Source organism: Ambystoma mexicanum, chromosome 5q (genome assembly GCF_040938575.1).
Source record: "Ambystoma mexicanum isolate Mex_15411 chromosome 5q, UKY_AmexF1_1, whole genome shotgun sequence".
Taxonomy (NCBI): Eukaryota; Metazoa; Chordata; class Amphibia; order Caudata; family Ambystomatidae; genus Ambystoma; species Ambystoma mexicanum.
This window is the reverse complement of record NC_090933.1, coordinates 917,579,171-917,596,308: the sequence shown is the minus strand read 5'-3', so window position 1 is coordinate 917,596,308 and position 17,138 is coordinate 917,579,171. Positions and strand designations below refer to the sequence as shown.

The 17,138-nt window shown below is 49.1% G+C and overlaps 1 protein-coding gene across 8 annotated transcripts in view; it reads right to left on the bottom strand.

Annotated features, from left to right (window-relative positions):
- The window catches only part of VPS13B (vacuolar protein sorting 13 homolog B), a 3,421,660-nt gene that overhangs the window by 1,591,710 nt on the left and 1,812,812 nt on the right, over positions 1-17,138 (bottom strand). For all 8 annotated transcript variants that reach the window (XM_069621427.1, XM_069621422.1, XM_069621424.1 and 5 more), the window contains exon 22: positions 12,238-12,371. In XM_069621427.1, the coding sequence (XP_069477528.1) occupies positions 12,238-12,371 (134 nt within the window). The remainder of the gene's footprint in view (positions 1-12,237; positions 12,372-17,138) is intronic.

The window sequence follows — 17,138 nt, the reverse complement described above, 5'->3', positions numbered from 1 at the left end:
AGTGAAAACCCTGGGTGCCGACTTTAATCCGAACGGTAGGGCTCTGAATTGGTAGTGGCGTCCCTGAACCACAAACCTGAGGAACTTCCTGTGCCTTTTTAGAATGGGGATGTGGAAGTAAGCATCCTCCAGGTCCAACGACGATAGGAAGACGCCTTCCTCCAGCTGTCCCAGCACGTGCTGGAGGGTGACCATCCTGAATTACTGCACATTGATGTATTTGTTTAACCGACGCAGGTCCAGGATGGGGCGCCAACCACCGGTCTTCTTTCTGACGAGGAAGTACCTTGAGTACACTCCGGAGCCCCGGAAGCCTCCTGCGGACAAGCTCGATGGCACCTTTTTTGAGCATCACCTTTACTTCCAACAGCAGTTGAGGGACGTGATTCTCCTTCCTGGCCACGGGAGGAATGTGAGGGCTCTTCTTTTGGAATTCCAGCGAGTGCCCGTTGGCCAGGGTGTCCAGCAGCCAACGGTCGGTGGAGATGGACTCCCACACGCTGACGAACTTCGTCAGCCGGCCTCCCACCTGGGTGCTTCGGTGGGGGCCCGACGACACGGCCGGGTCAGTCTTGTTTGGAGGAGGCCTGGCCGCCTTGGCCTCCTTGACGACGACGGCAGGATCCCCCTTGCTTGCCGCGACCTCTGTAGGCCTCCTGGGAAGAGGAGCGGGCCGCCTGGTGGTAAGCGGAGGAGCCACCGCTGGATCCTTTGGAGGCACCCTGTCTGCCTCCGGGGCTCCAAAAGGGCCGTCGCTGCTGAAGCAGGGCCCCAAGGGCCCGGGCCGTCTCCGAGTCGGTCTTGATGGCCTGTAGAGACTCATCCACCGCCTTACCAAAGAGGTTGTTGCCATCGAACGGCATGTCCAACACTCTGATCTGGACGTCCTGGTGAAAGTCTGTCGCCTTGAGCCATCCCCGTCGTCGGAGGCAAACTCCATTGCCCAGTTGGCGAAATCCGGTATCGGCGATGTCCGTCGCCACCGTTATGGCGTGATCCGACGCCACCTCGCCCTCCTGCAGAATTTCTAGGGCCTCCGCTCTTTTGTCATCAGGCAGGAAATCTAGCAGGGGAGCTATCTTGAACCAGAGCTCCCTGTCGTAGCGGGCCACGATCTCTAAACCATTGGCCGCCTTAATCGTCGTCGCCGCCGACAAGATGACTCGTCGTCCCATAGAGTCCAACTTCTTGCCCTCGCTGTCCGGCAGGGAAGTGCAAGTTGAAGCCGTCGTGCCCGCTGCCTTCTTCTTAGCCGCTGCCGAGATGCCTGAGTCCGGCGTGGGCTGGGCACTGAGGCACAAGGGGGAGGCATCGGGGACTCAGTACTTCTTCTCGTACTTGTCCCTCTTGGCGGGTGTCGTGGCAGGGTTCTTGAGAACAGCAAGCCCCTCATCCCAGATGTCGTCGAGTAAAGGCACCGCGAGGACCGTCTTCCTCTTAGCCTCTCGTCGTTGGTACAGCAACCCCTCCTTTTTCTGTTCCTCAGGGCAGAGCTGGTAGAGCTCTGATGCCCTGGTTATCATGGCGTGGAAAGGGCCAACCTCGTCTGCTGGGGACGCATGGGGGGGGGGGTGACGACGGGATGTCTGCTGTGTCATCGCCACCGTCATCGTCCGTCCCCGTATCCGTCGCCGTATCCTCTCCCGGCGAGGGGGATGAGGGGTTCACCGGTCTCGCAGGCACGAAGGGCGGAGCGGGGTGGACTCTCCTCCGCTTATTCGGAGGGCTTCCCGACGGGCCTGGTTCTGGCTCCTCCGTCGGGGTGCGTGGTAATCTCGTCCTTATCTCGGTAGATAAGGATTGGATTGCCAACAAAATGGCCGCCGAGCTATCCTGGGGCTCGGGCAATGGCTGCGATGGACGGGATGGCCGCTCCATTGGGCCCTGTTCGTCACCGCTATCTTCTATCACGTCAGCAGGGGCCGTCCCCTGGGATCGAACCTTCTCGAACCTCTCGTTGAGGTTTCTGAACCTCTCTTTGAGGCCTATGGACCTTTCGTTGAGACCCTTCTCGGTCTCCACTAGTTCCTCCTCAGAGGCTGATTCCGAGTCTGTAATGGCCACCGGGTCCCCCCCCTCTTTTTCAGCCGGGGGCTTCACAGGGGTCTTAGCGATGGGCTGGAAAGAGGATTCCCTCCGCGGCGGCAGGGATACTCTGGGCCCAGAGGCCGTTTCCATAGGCGTAGTCTCAGCCGGCTCCGCCAGGGTCGCAGCGACCACTTCGGTAGAGGCCTTAGCCGGGTGGATCAAAGCCCTCCCCACCTTAGGTGCTTCCTGGGCCTTCGCCTTGGGGGGAGGGTCAGCGCCTCGCTCCCCCTTCGAGATCGACTGGGTCCGCTCCAGCAGCCTACCCGGTTCTCTGACTTCCTCTTCCCCGAAACAGAGCGCTGGCTCGTGGTCGAACGTTCCGGGGAAGGAGCGCCCTGCTTGGCAACCGAAGAGCCCGACCTTTCGGCGCTCCCAGAGCCCGCGGACTCACGGTGCTTGGCCTTCTGTTGGGCCCCCGTCGCCGGGGCCCCCTCAAAAGACTTAGAAGCCTGTTCAGACTTCTTCTTCGCCTTCTCACTTGCTGTGCCCTTCTCCAGCCAGGTGGCGAGGCGGGAGCGACGATCTTGTTTGGTCCGTTCCGAAAGGTTCTTGCAGAACGCACAGTCTTTCTCCACGTGCGTCTTGTCCCCATGTAGGCAGTAGAGGCATCGCAAATGCTCGTCCTCCATGAAAACGTTATATAATCCACATCCAGGGCAGTTTCTGAACAGCTTGGATCCGGGCGTCGAGCTCCCTTTGTCCTGGGCCATGTCCGTTGAGGTAGGCCGCAGATCTTCCGGAATCCCCCAAGAAGTATAAACTCGACGAAAACTTCACCCTTGAGGGGCGTAGAAGAATTCCGAAACGGGTCCCTGTTATCAGAAGTAGAAACGGTGGAGCTTGAGGCTCGATTAAACCGAAAAAATGAAAAATACGCAGTAAAACTACTCGAGAGCTAAACACAAGGACTCCCAACACTTGAGCGTGCGGTAAAAATCTGAGGATGGCTGCCAGAGGAGGGGCTTAGGGAGAGGGCAGTCATTGGCTGGGGGCAGTATGACCCAGAGATCAGTGATTGGTTACTACTAAGAAAGACAGATCAGAAACAAAACTGATACTGATTTTTTCTTTACCGAGGATTCCCAGTCTGACGACGGGGAATATCCATGAGCATGTGAATCCATGCCAGACCCCATGCTGGAGAACAGTCCTTCCCACTTGAAGGAGATTGCATTCCCCCAAGCTCCTCGGTTGGTGGAATCTGCTAGCAAACTTCTGGCCCTTGGAGTTCGCCATTGTCACAAACAGATCGATCTGGGACCTGCCCCATTTGACAAATGGGTGGTGCACCTGATCCTGACAATCAGTTCCTTGATGAGGGAGGCTGCGATGGTGCTCTTGACTCCCGCCAGATGGAGAGGAACGAGGAACATCTCCTGTCCGCCGGCCCAGCATCACAAGTCCTGCGCTTCTTAGAATTGCGCCGGGAATCCAGTGCCCCCCTGCTTCCTGATGGAGAACATGGTGGTGGTGTTGTCCATGAAGATTCTCACCACCTTGCCTTTCATAGACAGTAGGAACGACTTGAGGGCCCAGAACACTGCCCGTAACTCCAGGATGTTGATATGAAGATCCTTCTCCCCCAGCAGTCACAGGTCTCTGGCGTGCAGACGTCCGGTGTGCACTCCCCCAGCCTTCCACAGGGAGGCGTCCGTGGTGACAGTCTCCTGTTATGCAGGGTTTTAAAATCCTGTGACTTGGGTGATGTTGGTGCGCACGCCCCACCATCCTACCGCCTGAAGGAACTCATCGTTGATAGAGATCTTGTCCGTGAAGCTTCCGGACACCTGCATCCAGCGGGCGTCCAGGAATTCCTGTAGGGGTCGCATCTGCAACCTGCAGAGCCGGACTAGGTCAATATCATGCCCAGTAATTACTTTGTGGCCCGCACCGTGGCCGTCTTCGTCGACGGCAGCTGTTGCACCTTTCCTTGAATGGCTGCTATCCTCTTCTATGAGGCCGAAGCCAGGCAAGACACCGTATTGAGTCTGGCACCTAGGAACAGAGCGTTCTGTGATGGCTTCAAGCAGGACTTTGGATAGTTAACAGAGAATCGCAGATCTAGTAGCGGGACGGTCGTCTCTGTGTGTTCGACGGCCAGCTCCCACGAGCGAATCAGCCAGTCGTCCAGGTACGGGTATACGTGTATTCCCTGTAGACGTAGATGGCCCGTCACTGGTGCCAGGCATTTTGTGAACACCCTGGGGACTGACTTCAAGCCAAAAAGTAGAGCCCTGAATTGGTAGTGCTGTCCCTGCACCACGTAACGTAGACACTTCTGATGTTTCTTGTGAATGGGGACGTAGGAGGCAGCATCCTAGGTCCAACAACATCAAGAAGTCTCCCTTTCTCCTTTTTCCAGTTGGCCGAGTACATGTTACAACGTGACCACCCAGAATTTTTAGGACTTTAGGAATTTGTTCAGATATGGTAGGTCTAGGATGGGTCTCCAGCCACCGGTCTTATTTCTGACCAGAAAGTGCTGTTGGGGAACTAGCCCTATCGCCCCTTTTTGCAACATGGCCCGTACCTCTTCCAGGAGCTGAGGGATGTGCTGCTCCTGACGGGTAACAGGAGGGATCCACAGACAGGAGTGTGTCCTTGGGTGAGGGCGTCCATCACCCATCTGTCAGAGGTGATCTTTCTCCACTCGCTGATGTACCTCGTCAGCCGGCCTCACACCGGGGTGCACAAGTGGGGGCCCATGTTGCGGTCGGTTCAGGCTTGCTTCGGCACCTGTCCTCTGCTACCACAGGCCTGGGAATGGCCTATAAAGGCTTCCTGCGTTGAGGATCTGGAAGGCTGTCAGTACGATGTGGAGAAACCTTTTGAAGACCTGCTAGACTTTCCCCTGGAGGAACAAAAATCAGAGCAGTGGTTCTAGAGAGTGCCCAGGGAAAGGGCCGTCTCCATATCTGTTTTGACGGCCTGGAGGGACTCATAGACGACCTTCCAAAATGGTCTCCATCGAAGGGCATGTCCAGCACCTAAGCTTGGACTGCTGATGGAAATTCGTGGCTTTCATCCAACCATAGCGACGAATGCAGACACTGTTCACTATCTGCCAGAAACCTGTGTCTGCGACGTCCAATGCCACTGTGATGGCGTGATCCGACGTGACTTCCCCTTACTGGAAGAGAGTGATTGCCTCCATCTTCTTATCATCAGGGAGGAACTCCAGAATCGGCACCAGCTTGTACCACATCTCCCTGACGTACCTGGCCAGGATTGCCAGTGTGTTGGCCGCCGTGATACTGGACGCAGCAGCGTAAATCACCTTCGTTCTCGCTGTCCGGAGGGACCAAAGACGATGGGTTGGCCGACCGTTTCCTCACGGCCGCCGATACCACCAAATCCGTTGATGGCCACGACCTCAGGCACTTGTGTGCGGAGTCCGGCACCCTATATTTCTTCTCTACCCTATCCCGCTTGACTGGAGCCGTGCAAGGGTTCTTAATAAGGGCCAGGCCGTCCTCCCAAACATCGTCCAGAAAGGGCACTGCCATGATCGTCTTCCGCTTGGCCTTGTGCCTTTGATACAAGAAGACCTCCTTCTTGGTTTCCTAAGGCACCAGCTGGAATAGCTCTGAATCCCTGGCGATCATGAAGTGGAACGATCCGACCTCATTCGTCTCTGGGTACACTTTCTCAAACTCCAAGCTTCACCATGTAACAGTTCTCTCTGTGTATACCAACTCAATATTTATCTTTATTCATTCTCATTAGGTGCTCCAAAAAGTCTAACTCCAAATGTCGGCATTGTGGCTTTACTCATATTCATTTACTTACTTTCAAAAGGTGCTCTAGATATTGTGGCACCAAATTTCAGCATGCAGCTTTACTCCATGTATTCACTCTCTGCTTTGGGATCTAGCTCCAAAAACGTACCTCCACTGGAGTTTCTTTCCCTGATGTCGAGCGTTCATCTGCCAACTATTCCACCTGGTTACCGGTGTGCCCACCCACGACTGGTTTGTCAGGATAATTTGTGGCAGCTCTGTTATATCTACATACAGAGGTTGAAGCCATTACTTTACCTTACTTTCTTAGCATGTCCTAGTGCAGTCCTGTGCTCTCCGGCTCCGGCAGTTCGCCGCTCTCATCCTCACTGGTGAACAATTTCATGCCTGCACTGGCAGTCCTTTCTTAACTCAGTCCACCTGTCAACGGACTCCCACTCAGCTTGCTGGCAATACCCAGGTCTCTGGCCTATTCATCTTCTATTCTGACCACAATGCAACAGCCACCTCATATGTGACCATACCGAGAGAGTAAATACCTTTTCAGCCACACCCCATGCAGTGTTATAGAAATGACGTAATTACACACCATAATAACAGCATGATCCACTTCATGGCGGAAGAAATCTTTCAATGCTATCTTTCACAAATTTCAATATGCCAAATCAATGAAAACATGGGTATGTTATAGGAAACATTTAAAAAATATACTTTAATAGACCAGTGGTGGCCAAAAACAATAGTAAGACAATAACTTCACTGGATCAATATGAGAGTAAGTGTCTCACTGATCCAGAAAAGACATCTTGTGAATAACTTCCAATCTTTTTGTAGAGAATAATGAAATGTCCTCCGTGGAAGAGGCTACTTAAAAGAATTTGATGAGGAATATCTAAAAAATACAATTCATGCGATTGCAGAAAAAATGGTTTTCGCTGGTCAAAATAAGCATTTTAACAGTGTCACATAGCGGACATTAATCGACAAAGAGGTCAGACAGGGGATACATTTAACTCAGGCTTTTTACTAGCCAAGGTGTACAGGTGATGGCCAAAATAAATAAGCAGTGCCTGAACTCAACTTAAAGTTACCAGTATTGTTATTCTCCATGATGGGGTCATGCTCAAGGACTTCTGAACAAAGGAAAGTGTCTCTTGGGGAAGTAAAGTGCTCCCCAAATGTTCTCCCTGTTCTCAATGAGTGCTGGGATATGTGCCTCACAGCAAATCCACACAATAACCTGTGAGCTTAAAGTCCTGGATTTCCCATAGTTCTCAATAACTCTTCTCCTTAGTTCTTAGTCCTGGGCTATAAGGGTTCCCACACGCTGCTTCCCACCGTTCTTGGGGTCTTTTCTCCTGGGTTCTTATACCGAGATGCTAGCTCCGTATCTGGAGCAGATGGATGGATTCTATAAGTGGGGTTATGAGTGTTGGATCTTCCGAGATGGATTGATGCCAAAGGTTTCCCCCCTCTTCCTCATCTCCAACCTCTCTCCTTCCAGACTCTCTTAATGCTATTCAGACATGGTGTGCTTCTAACGAGTTCTGCCTTAATGCCAGTAAGACTGAGATCCTTCTCATTGGGACTCCTGCCTCCTCCTTCCCTCCTACTCTCTGGCTGCCCTCCTTGGGCCCCTTCCCCTCACCCACTTGCGAGGCAAAAAACCTGGGTGTCATCTTACTCCTCTCGCTCCTTCTCACCTCAATTCGCTGATCTTGTCAAGAAATCTCACTTTCAGCTTCCCCTCCTCAGAGGCATTCTCCTTTTCCTCACATTCCCCCAGTAACTCAATGTTTCCAGAGCTCTGCTTCTCTCCAGGCTTGACTACTGTAACAGCCTCCTCCTTAATCTACCTCTTTCCTCCCTGTGCCCTCTTCAACTAATCCAGAATCGCACTGCAAGACATATGCTTGGCCTCAAGCCCAGGGACCGCTTCTCTCCAGCCCTAAAATCTCTCCATTGGCTCTCTGTGGCTGCAAGCATCAAATTCAAGACCCTCTGCATCATCCACAAGCTTTCTGGGTCCTGGGACCTCACTACATCCAACCCTCTCTCTCAAAATACCTCCCTGCTAGAGTTGTTCGGTACTCTAGATCTAACTCTGCGAGTCAGACGCTTCTCCAAGCAGTGAGTGGGGGTAGGTCTCTCTGACAGGAGCCTCCCTCTGAAATGGCCTTCCTGCCCCCTCTCAGTCTTGAGCTGGATATCCTTAAATTCCAGAAGCTTCTTAACGCCTTCCTCTTCTGCTGCTCCTTCTCCCTCCTCCTCCTCCCCTGCTAATTCCACCTGCCTTTATGTCTGGTTTCCTGTATCCCTCATAAGCCTTACTGGGTACAGGCGCTCTTTCGACCAGTCTCCTGGCAAACATCTTCAGCACCTGCATTTTGAAATGTTACCACTTATTGGGGAACAGTACCTGAATCACACACACCAGCATAAATGTTGATTCCTCTGCCTTCTGTGACTTTTAAAAAGCAGCATCGCAATTGTGTCCTCTACTCCTCCAACCCCAAAGAGCACGCTGGCTAGTCATGTTGTCAGACAGATCAGCAGAATAAGACAGGGTGGAGAGACCAACAGCCTGGGTCCTTTGAAGTCTTTAGCCACCTATGCTCTGAGAACCATGAGCTAAGAAGCACCAAAGAGCGCTGGTGTGACTCCAACAAGGGCATCAGTCTCTGAAGAGTTAAGCATGAGGCAGCAGAGAGCCCTCAGAGGTGGGTGGCGGTTAGGCAATTGGTTCTCTGTTCAGAGATTACAGAGGTGAAGAAGGATATCCGACTATCATCAGCAAAGAGGTGATGGTTCAAGCCAATGGAGGGCATGCGTTTGCCACGGGAGGTGGTGTATAGAGTGAAGAGGAATGAGCCTAGCACTGATCCTTTAGGAGCATCCATGGGAAGGGGTGATGGGGAGGATGTGGGGGAGTCTGGTGAAATGGAGAAGGAGTGGTCAGAGAGACAGGAGGGCACCAAGACAAATGTTATGCATGAAGCCAAGGATGGAAAATGTTTTAGGGAGGGAAGCATAATCCAGTGTCAATGGCAGCAGAATGCTCTAGAAGGATGTGAATGGAGATGGGGTGGGAGTGGTGGCGAGGGGTTGGCGGCGTGGATGAGCACAGTCTCGGTGGGGTGTTTGGAATGGAATCCAGATTGGGGAGGGTCAGCAACTGAGTTTACATCGAAATAATTCACTATGTGGTGGAAGACAACACTCTTGAGGATGTTGGAGGGGTAGGGTAAGGAAACGTACAGTTCGGTAGAACCAGGGGTTCTTGGGGTCAGCAGACGGTTGAAAGGTGAAGCTGCCAAGATTCGAACCTATGATCTAGAGAACACCAAAATCTCTGCAGCAGATGCTCAACTCACTAAGCTACGTTACCATGATTTGTCTATCATTTTAAGGGATAGGTTGTTGCACATAGCTGAACACACGCCATAATAAATGACTACTTTTATGTGCAATATGTCGTTTTTCACCAGGTATATCAACTTCTCAAATCGTTCATTATGGAAAAGCATTGGTGGTCACTCATTTTAGCATATATTGTATAAAATGGTTTCCCTTCATTGCATTAAACAGTGACCATTTAGCACAACAGAGATGCATCTTGGTTCAATCACTTTGCTGGATGTCCTTGTAATTATTTACAGGATATGATTTCTCTGTAGTGCCCCTTTGCACTTTCAGGGTATATGAGACTTATCTTCCCTAACATGTTTCTATGAACATTTCTTAACATATTGTCAGGTTTACATAACATATAATTTAGTGCTTTGCAAGTAAGCTTATTGAACAGAGTATTCTTTTCCTACTTGAAAGGCAACTGTACAGAAAGCACTATATGGTGGCATACAAATAGAAATAGGATGAACGAAGAGGAAATCTGAATTAAAATTGCAGTACCAGGAAACCAGTATACAATCACAGCTTCCCCACTTCACCAAATCTTTTGATCCTGTCCACCGTGCCTCACTTTACTTAGCATAGACAAATGGAATCACCTAAAAGTTATTCTTTAAGCTGTACATTACACAAAAAAGAATAACCTATGCATGGTTTCATAGACTACAAGTTTTGAACGTCTACATAATAAAGGGTGTATCCAGTGATAATGTTGCCGGGGAAATGGCCGCCAGGTGGAGACATTTCCCTAAAAATGCACCCTCCAGAAAATCAAACACGTTGCCCAGATATTCTAGCATTGGCGGTAATAATGTATAATTATACCGCCCTAGAACATTTGGGGAAAGAATTTTAGGGGTCAGGAAAAAATGGACTGACAAAAAAAGGTGACATCACATGGAACCCTGGATTGTCTCGTAGGTCACTGATAACGCTGCTAGTTGTGAATGACTGTTCTCTACTCAAAGATAAGTGAAATAAAATATGCAACAATGTGTGGGCGTGGCATGCTGTGGGCGGTTTGTAGAGTAGCATGCACAATTCTGGTTAGGAGGCGTGAAAGGATGCGATTATGGCAGATTCATCCTACAAACATAGCGAATTATGAAGGACGGTCTGAAAGTACAGCATTCATAGTAAGATAAAGTGAGAATTCTAATAATATCAGGTTTAACATAACGCCTAATGCCATTTCATTCCCTAATTTAATGGAGCTCAATTTATCGACTTCTGGTGAATGAAGCGATGAGTTGGCCCCTTGGCCTTCCCGGATTAAAATTGCAAAATACCGGGTGGCTCCATGTTAGGGGCAAGCACTTACTGATCCACCCGATCTATCGCTTAGTTCCCGTTACAAATACACACAGATAGTGCTGGCTCCTGGCTCAGCCTGCGATCCCTTTTAGTCAGACCAGGCAGTGTGGGTGGCTTTCTGGGGGGAAAGCTTAGAATCCACCAGCTCCCAACATTACTGACTAAGTTATGTTTCCGGGTTATAGATGTAGTTTTCCTGCAGTTTCCGGTTCCTGCTGGAACGCTCGCCCTGTTCCCATGTCCTAATTCTCTGATTTAATCGAGGTTGTGAGGGAACATAAAATGTGGTCACGATCTCAGGTTTGTTTTGCAGTAGTGCCTTATTCTGAATGACTGCCAAGTGTTGTCTGCGGTTTTGATTGGGCAAACTATACAGTTCATATTTATGCCACATTACTTATGTTTGTGCACTCCGATGGAACCCCATGGGATCTAAAAGGCAGAGAACTCCGTCATCCCAAATATTTCCACACAACTCCCTCTCTACAAGACATCAAGCTTAATTAGAACTGTGCTAACCCCACTGATGTTCCCATTGGTGTAGCCCAAGGCTCATGCCTCTCCCCAACTCTCTACAATACTTACACCATGCCACTATTCAACTTGACTGACTCTCTTAACATCAGCTACACTCATTTCGCAGATGACACGCAAATCCTCATCCCCATCTCTGGTAACTACTTGGAGGACTCTATGGCTATAAATAAGACGTATGGCATCATCCCATACTGGATGACCACCCACAACCTCTGACTAAATGATGACAAGACAGAACTGCTAATTGTCAGTTCCCCATACTGCCTCCAACGCCTTGATTCTACCTTCTCCCCATTTTTAATCGATGCAGCCTCCATACATGTCACAAACGTTAGGATTCCACCTAGATGCAGAGCTGGCCATGACCCCTCACATCAACGCCTTAGCCTCCTCAACTGCCTACACCACCAAGCTTATTTCCCTAAGCAGGCAATTCCTCTCTCCAGAGAACGGCCTCACATTGGCACTATCTATCATAAATAGTAAACTTGACTATTGCAACGTTCTCCTTTTGGATACCTCAAAGAAAAACCTTGCAAAACGACAACTCCTCCGCAACATAGCTCTTCGTGCTGCCTTGGGCCTGCATCGCTCAGACCACATCTCTGCCACTAGACCGGACGTCCACTGGCTCCCTTAGCAAAGGCTGCATTGATTTCAAGACCCTGGCTATGGCACGCAGATGCATATCTACAATGAAGTCTCTCGCTACCTGAATAAGAGACTCACTCAAAATCACCTCCCCAGCAACTTACGATCCCCTGCTGGCGTGAATCTCTCCGCCCCTAGATTCAACAGCAAAAGGGCAGGAGGTGTGAGCTTTTGTTGTTACAGCTCCCTCCCTTTGGAACTCCCCCCCCCCTCCCAGCATCAAAACAAACACTCCTATTGATTCAACTAGTGAAAACCTGGCTGTTTAATAAATATGACTGACTGTCTCTTCCTCTGGACCTACTGTTCATTTCTATATGCTGTACCAAACGCCATGATACCCATAGGTCTGGGCGTTGCATAATTCATCATAACATCAATATAATAAATAAATAAAACACAGACAGTGCAATGCTGCTGGAGTGTGCGCGTTATTGGGAGTGATGTAAAAAGGGGGAGCTGTGTGAAAGGTGGCAAGGCACCCAGTTCATCTTACCTGCAGCGTCAGCCGCTTCACTGCATTCCACACCAAGCCAATGACTTCCTTCATTCTTTCCTCAGGAGTGGTGCCGCTGCTGCCCGCCGAGCAGCTGAGCAGGACCTTCACTGGCACCGACAGAGGGCGCGACTCTACAGCAGGGCAAGGAGAAGGGAATCAGGGTTTAGACAAATACAGACTACAGGCATGTCTTGTGGAGCATAGACTACAACTAAGGCTGCACACAAGTGTGCATATGCCGCACGTCTGCACTGTGGAACCGCATGATAATGTTGCATATAACCATTCAGTTAAGTTGCGATGGCAGTGAACCACAGACAAGCCTTCCCTCGCCTTCCAGGTCACTGCCATTGTCTCTTCTCTGCAGGCAGTTCGCTTTAGTCGCAGTTCATCGTTTTACCTGTTTCTATGGGTTGTACATCATTTCCATTTGGGTTTTCTAGAGCGCGAACTACGCTGAGGTATCGATGGCCCTATACAATTGCTCGGAACACTTAATGGAAGCAAATGGCATCAACCCTCTAGCTAGAAAGGGCTGGAGGGGTAAGGCAATATGAGAGGCAAATCAAAGGCCCATAGTGTTTGTGGTTGTTAATTGCATTTTATATTTAAAGGTAAGAAGGCGGTAAATACTTGGGGCCTAATTCACAGAGCGTTTTCCAATGGGGTTTTGCCATTATAAAACGCGTCTGTGAATTGGGCCACTAGGCTCCACTTATCCAGTAAATCCAGGAACGGCTTCAATGAGAGCTTGCAGAAAAATAACATTAGTAATAGACGTCGACTTCTCTTCTCTCCGTTTTGATTTCAAGCGCCTAACCTGGTGCCCAGTTGCTTCTGTTATAAAGCAGATACTTGTGTACAAAATTACATTTTGAAATGGATCGTGTCATTTAGTTAGAGTTGCGTCTTCTCGCCAATGTATGTGTTTAGTGTGTAAATGCAAGGTGCCTTTCCTGTCTGGTCTGTGTACCTTCTTCCTCAGTGGCAGCGCTGCACGCTTGCCTTATAGGCGCCCCTGAGGACCTGCTGGGGAAGTAGGAGGCTGGTGAGCAGTAGGCAAGAGATTGCAGCAAGGATCCAGCCTTACCCTACAGCCTGTGCTTCTGTGTTACTTTCAGCAGAACCCTGTTTGTGGGCATGCTCTAACAGAAACACTCGCAATCAAGTTGAAAGTTTGAAACACGGGTTTTCTGGAGCCTGCCCATGGATTTCTACCAACTATGGTTACTAACATCATACTGAATGTAATAAAAGGTATCAGCACATGGAGACCGTTATTTACCTCATTTCAGCCAATGAGAATGTTTAGAGTGCAGTCAATAGCTACTGCCATTGACTGCATTCTGAACATTCCATCTTCAGTGGTAGGCAGGGAAACCACAATGCGGTTTCCAGTCAAGAGTTTTTCAACAAGACACGTCCTCCCTGGAAGGACATGGCTTTTTCAGCAACATGCTATTTAATACATGGAAGAGAAGGCTAAAACACTGGAAAATGCTTTCACTTTCATAGAGAGAAACCAGTTACTTTTACACACACGAGACATAATGCATGCTCAAGTTAAACCATCTGTTCCAGTTCAACAAAGCTGCAATTAAAATTCTTAAATTGGGAAGACAACCATGTTACTTAAATACTACAAAATAAAACCATATTTAATTTTCTAACTCAATTTATCTACTTACATTACTCACACTTAAAGTAAAATGTTTTACTTCACCCCAATAATTCCAAAACCTGTTCTGCTACTACCAGTGGTTTAGGATCGGGAATAGCAGAGGTCAAGTCACTTGAGACCCATCTTTGGACACATAGATATTCAATTTCCCCAGGCCCACATCATGCCCCAGAAGCACAGGGGTCATGTAGGATTCAGCATTCATCCAAACCTACTGCATCAAATGATTGCCGGCAATTACTCCGTTATGCATCGAATGTGACAAACACACCAACAGGTCAACACATTCTAGGTAGAGCACTGCTTCCAACCACGTATCCAGAGCACGAGCATTATCATTTTTCAACCAACATGTTTGCACTAGATTTTCCAGCTGATCTTCTAACATATATATTTTTATATATAGCATGAAAAAGGCTGCTGTGGCGATGGGTTAATTCCACCAGACTCAGAGCAGTGTCCCTGGTCAAGTGACTCGCTTAGTCGCCTCCAGCTTTTCATGCTGAACGGTAACTAGCTGTGTTGTCTCTTTCAGCTTTTCGTGCCAAAATGGGACTACTTAAAAGCTAGGTTTTCCCCTCTCTTGTAGTGCTCTTCCACAACACTCAGAGAAGAGTTCCTGGTCACATGACCAGCTCCGCCACATCCAGCCTTTCAGGCCAAACAGTGACTACTTAAGGTTTTTTTTTGTTTTTCTCCCTTGCAGTGCTCTTCGAACAGGCTCAGAGGAAAGTCTAGGGTCATGTGACTAACTGTGCCTACTCCAGCCCACCAGCCAATCAGAAGCTATGCTCTTCTTGATATCCAGCCGTCCCTAGGCATCCTTATCACTGGTGTCCTCGGCAAAGGACAGGGACGAAAACAAGGCAAGGACAAAGACGAGGACGAGTAAAAAGACGAGGACGAACACAAGGACATCACCTGTTTGTGTCTGGGCAGGGCCCAAAGCCGGAAACCCTAGCCTCTCCAAAGTCAGGCTGCTATTACAATGTATCTCCTACAACCAGTGTCTATTCCCACACTCACAAGGACAATGGCCAGAAATGCTCACCGTGCTAATGAGTGGCAAATCCTTTCAATCTTACCCACATGCCCCTTGTTACTACACCATCCCTTCCACTCCACCTCTCTCACAAAAACAATAATGCTCATCCATGTTTACTCAGTCATGCTCATCGCAACATACAAACTCTATGCCGTTTTTATCATGGAAATGTCACTCTCTCCGACCCTTACCCATTAAGACCTTTGGACCTTTGATGTCCTCATTCCACTCAGGCACAGCATTCAACACATTGGCCACAATAGCAAGAAAACTAGCAGTGTTGCAGTCATCCACACATCAGACTGGCCTGTATTATACTCAGTCAAATAGTCATTAACTCTTTACGGTTCTCCCATGATGACTTCCATTTATCACATAAACAGACTACCACATTTCCAAACAATATACTGCCCACCCCACAAATGTGGGTCATTCCTCAATAACATTTCTGACCTATTCGGACAAACATCCTCCTTGGCAGCATCAATCTGCCAGGGACCTAAACCAATGAAAGCTCCAGGAACACACTCCTCTAACTTATGAAATCCCTGAACATAAAACAACACCTAGTAACTGCCCCCTCACAAGAGGGCAAATGGGCTCATTTCCCAACAGTAGAATATTTAAACCCTATCACACTAGACTGGGCAGACCATGCTCACCATCGCCATTCTCCTTACAGATACCCTTCCGTCCAAAAAGGGACAGGGTAAGCCCTTGACTGCCTCCTTCAAGGAATTTCCCTTCTAAGTTCTGAAAAACAAACTTGAAACTCTAACCACCTCCCAACGTCAACACGTTATCGACTCTCAACTAAAACACATCTCAAATACACTGCCAGACCAGGGAATTTCTGAGTCCACAGAAAAATGCAACACTATTAACAACGTTTTCATCAAAGATAGATAACATAGGAAAACAAATAGATACCACAAAAACAGTCAACCTCCTCCTTTCGATTACACAGCACATAACAGAAACCTATACCACCTTCACCCTTTACACCCTGCAATTCCAAGGATCTTGCTTCTCAAACCAACCGTATACAAAGATGATGCCCACACTGCTGCCATTCTCAGGCAGATCAAAGGGGCCACCCTAACCCCCTCCTCTAAACAGCAATTGCCTCACTCACACAAGGCACTCTAGCACCTTAATAAGAGCACTAATCCACCCTCGCCTCAAAAAACACACCTTTGACCCCGACGATTTCACAAACTAATGAGCAATTACTAGCCTTCCCTTCATTGGAGGGATCACTGAGAAGGCAGTTGTGAACCAATTCCATGAGCTGGTTAACCAGCATGACCTCCTCCAGGATTACAGATCTGAGTTCGGGAAAAAAAAGTAGCACTGAAACAGTCACCATTCAGATCATGGGTGACGTTCTTCAAATCATGTGCAAAAGCAACTCCTGCATCCTGGTCCTCTTCGACCTCTCTGCCAGGTTCAACGCAGTTATCAACTCACACTGACCAACCTACTCCCCAAAAGGATGGGCTTCTTGGGCACAGTTCTCAGCTGGTTCGCATCCTTCCTCTCGGCACGCGCTAAGCTGTCCAGATGGGCAACTTCAGGGCAGACCTCCATCTGGTCACCTACAGGAGCCAGGACATCTGACACTTGAGGAATTGCCTTGCCTTCTTCCAGGCCTAGATGACAAGTTCATACCTGAAGTTCATTCTTACAAAGACGCCTTCAACGCGCCTACTTGGTAACCCATATAAGCAGGACAACATTTAAAAAATGGCTGGACAGCAGGTACCACGCCTAGACCCAACTGCCAAATCACTCGGGTTCACTATAGGTAGCACTCTCTTTTTCTGGCAATATATCAACAAAAAGGGCCAAACCACCTGGTAACAGCTACTCATTTTCTAAAAGACAAAACCTTGCCTTCCACCTGAGGTCTTCAGAGACATATCCCAGGCCCTGATAATCTCCCACATTGATGTTGGAGGCATGGATAAAATCTCACATTGATGCTGAAAATGCCCTCCTCACTGGCTTTCCAGTGACACTGCTGGCACCACTTGGAGGAGCCAACCAACACATTGGGGCATGTCACAAAGGTGAAAAAGACTTTCAACCACATTGCTTTCACCCTGAGGGAGCAGCACCAGCTTTCCCTACCAGCCAGAACACTCTCCTATATGGAAGCCACCACTCGTA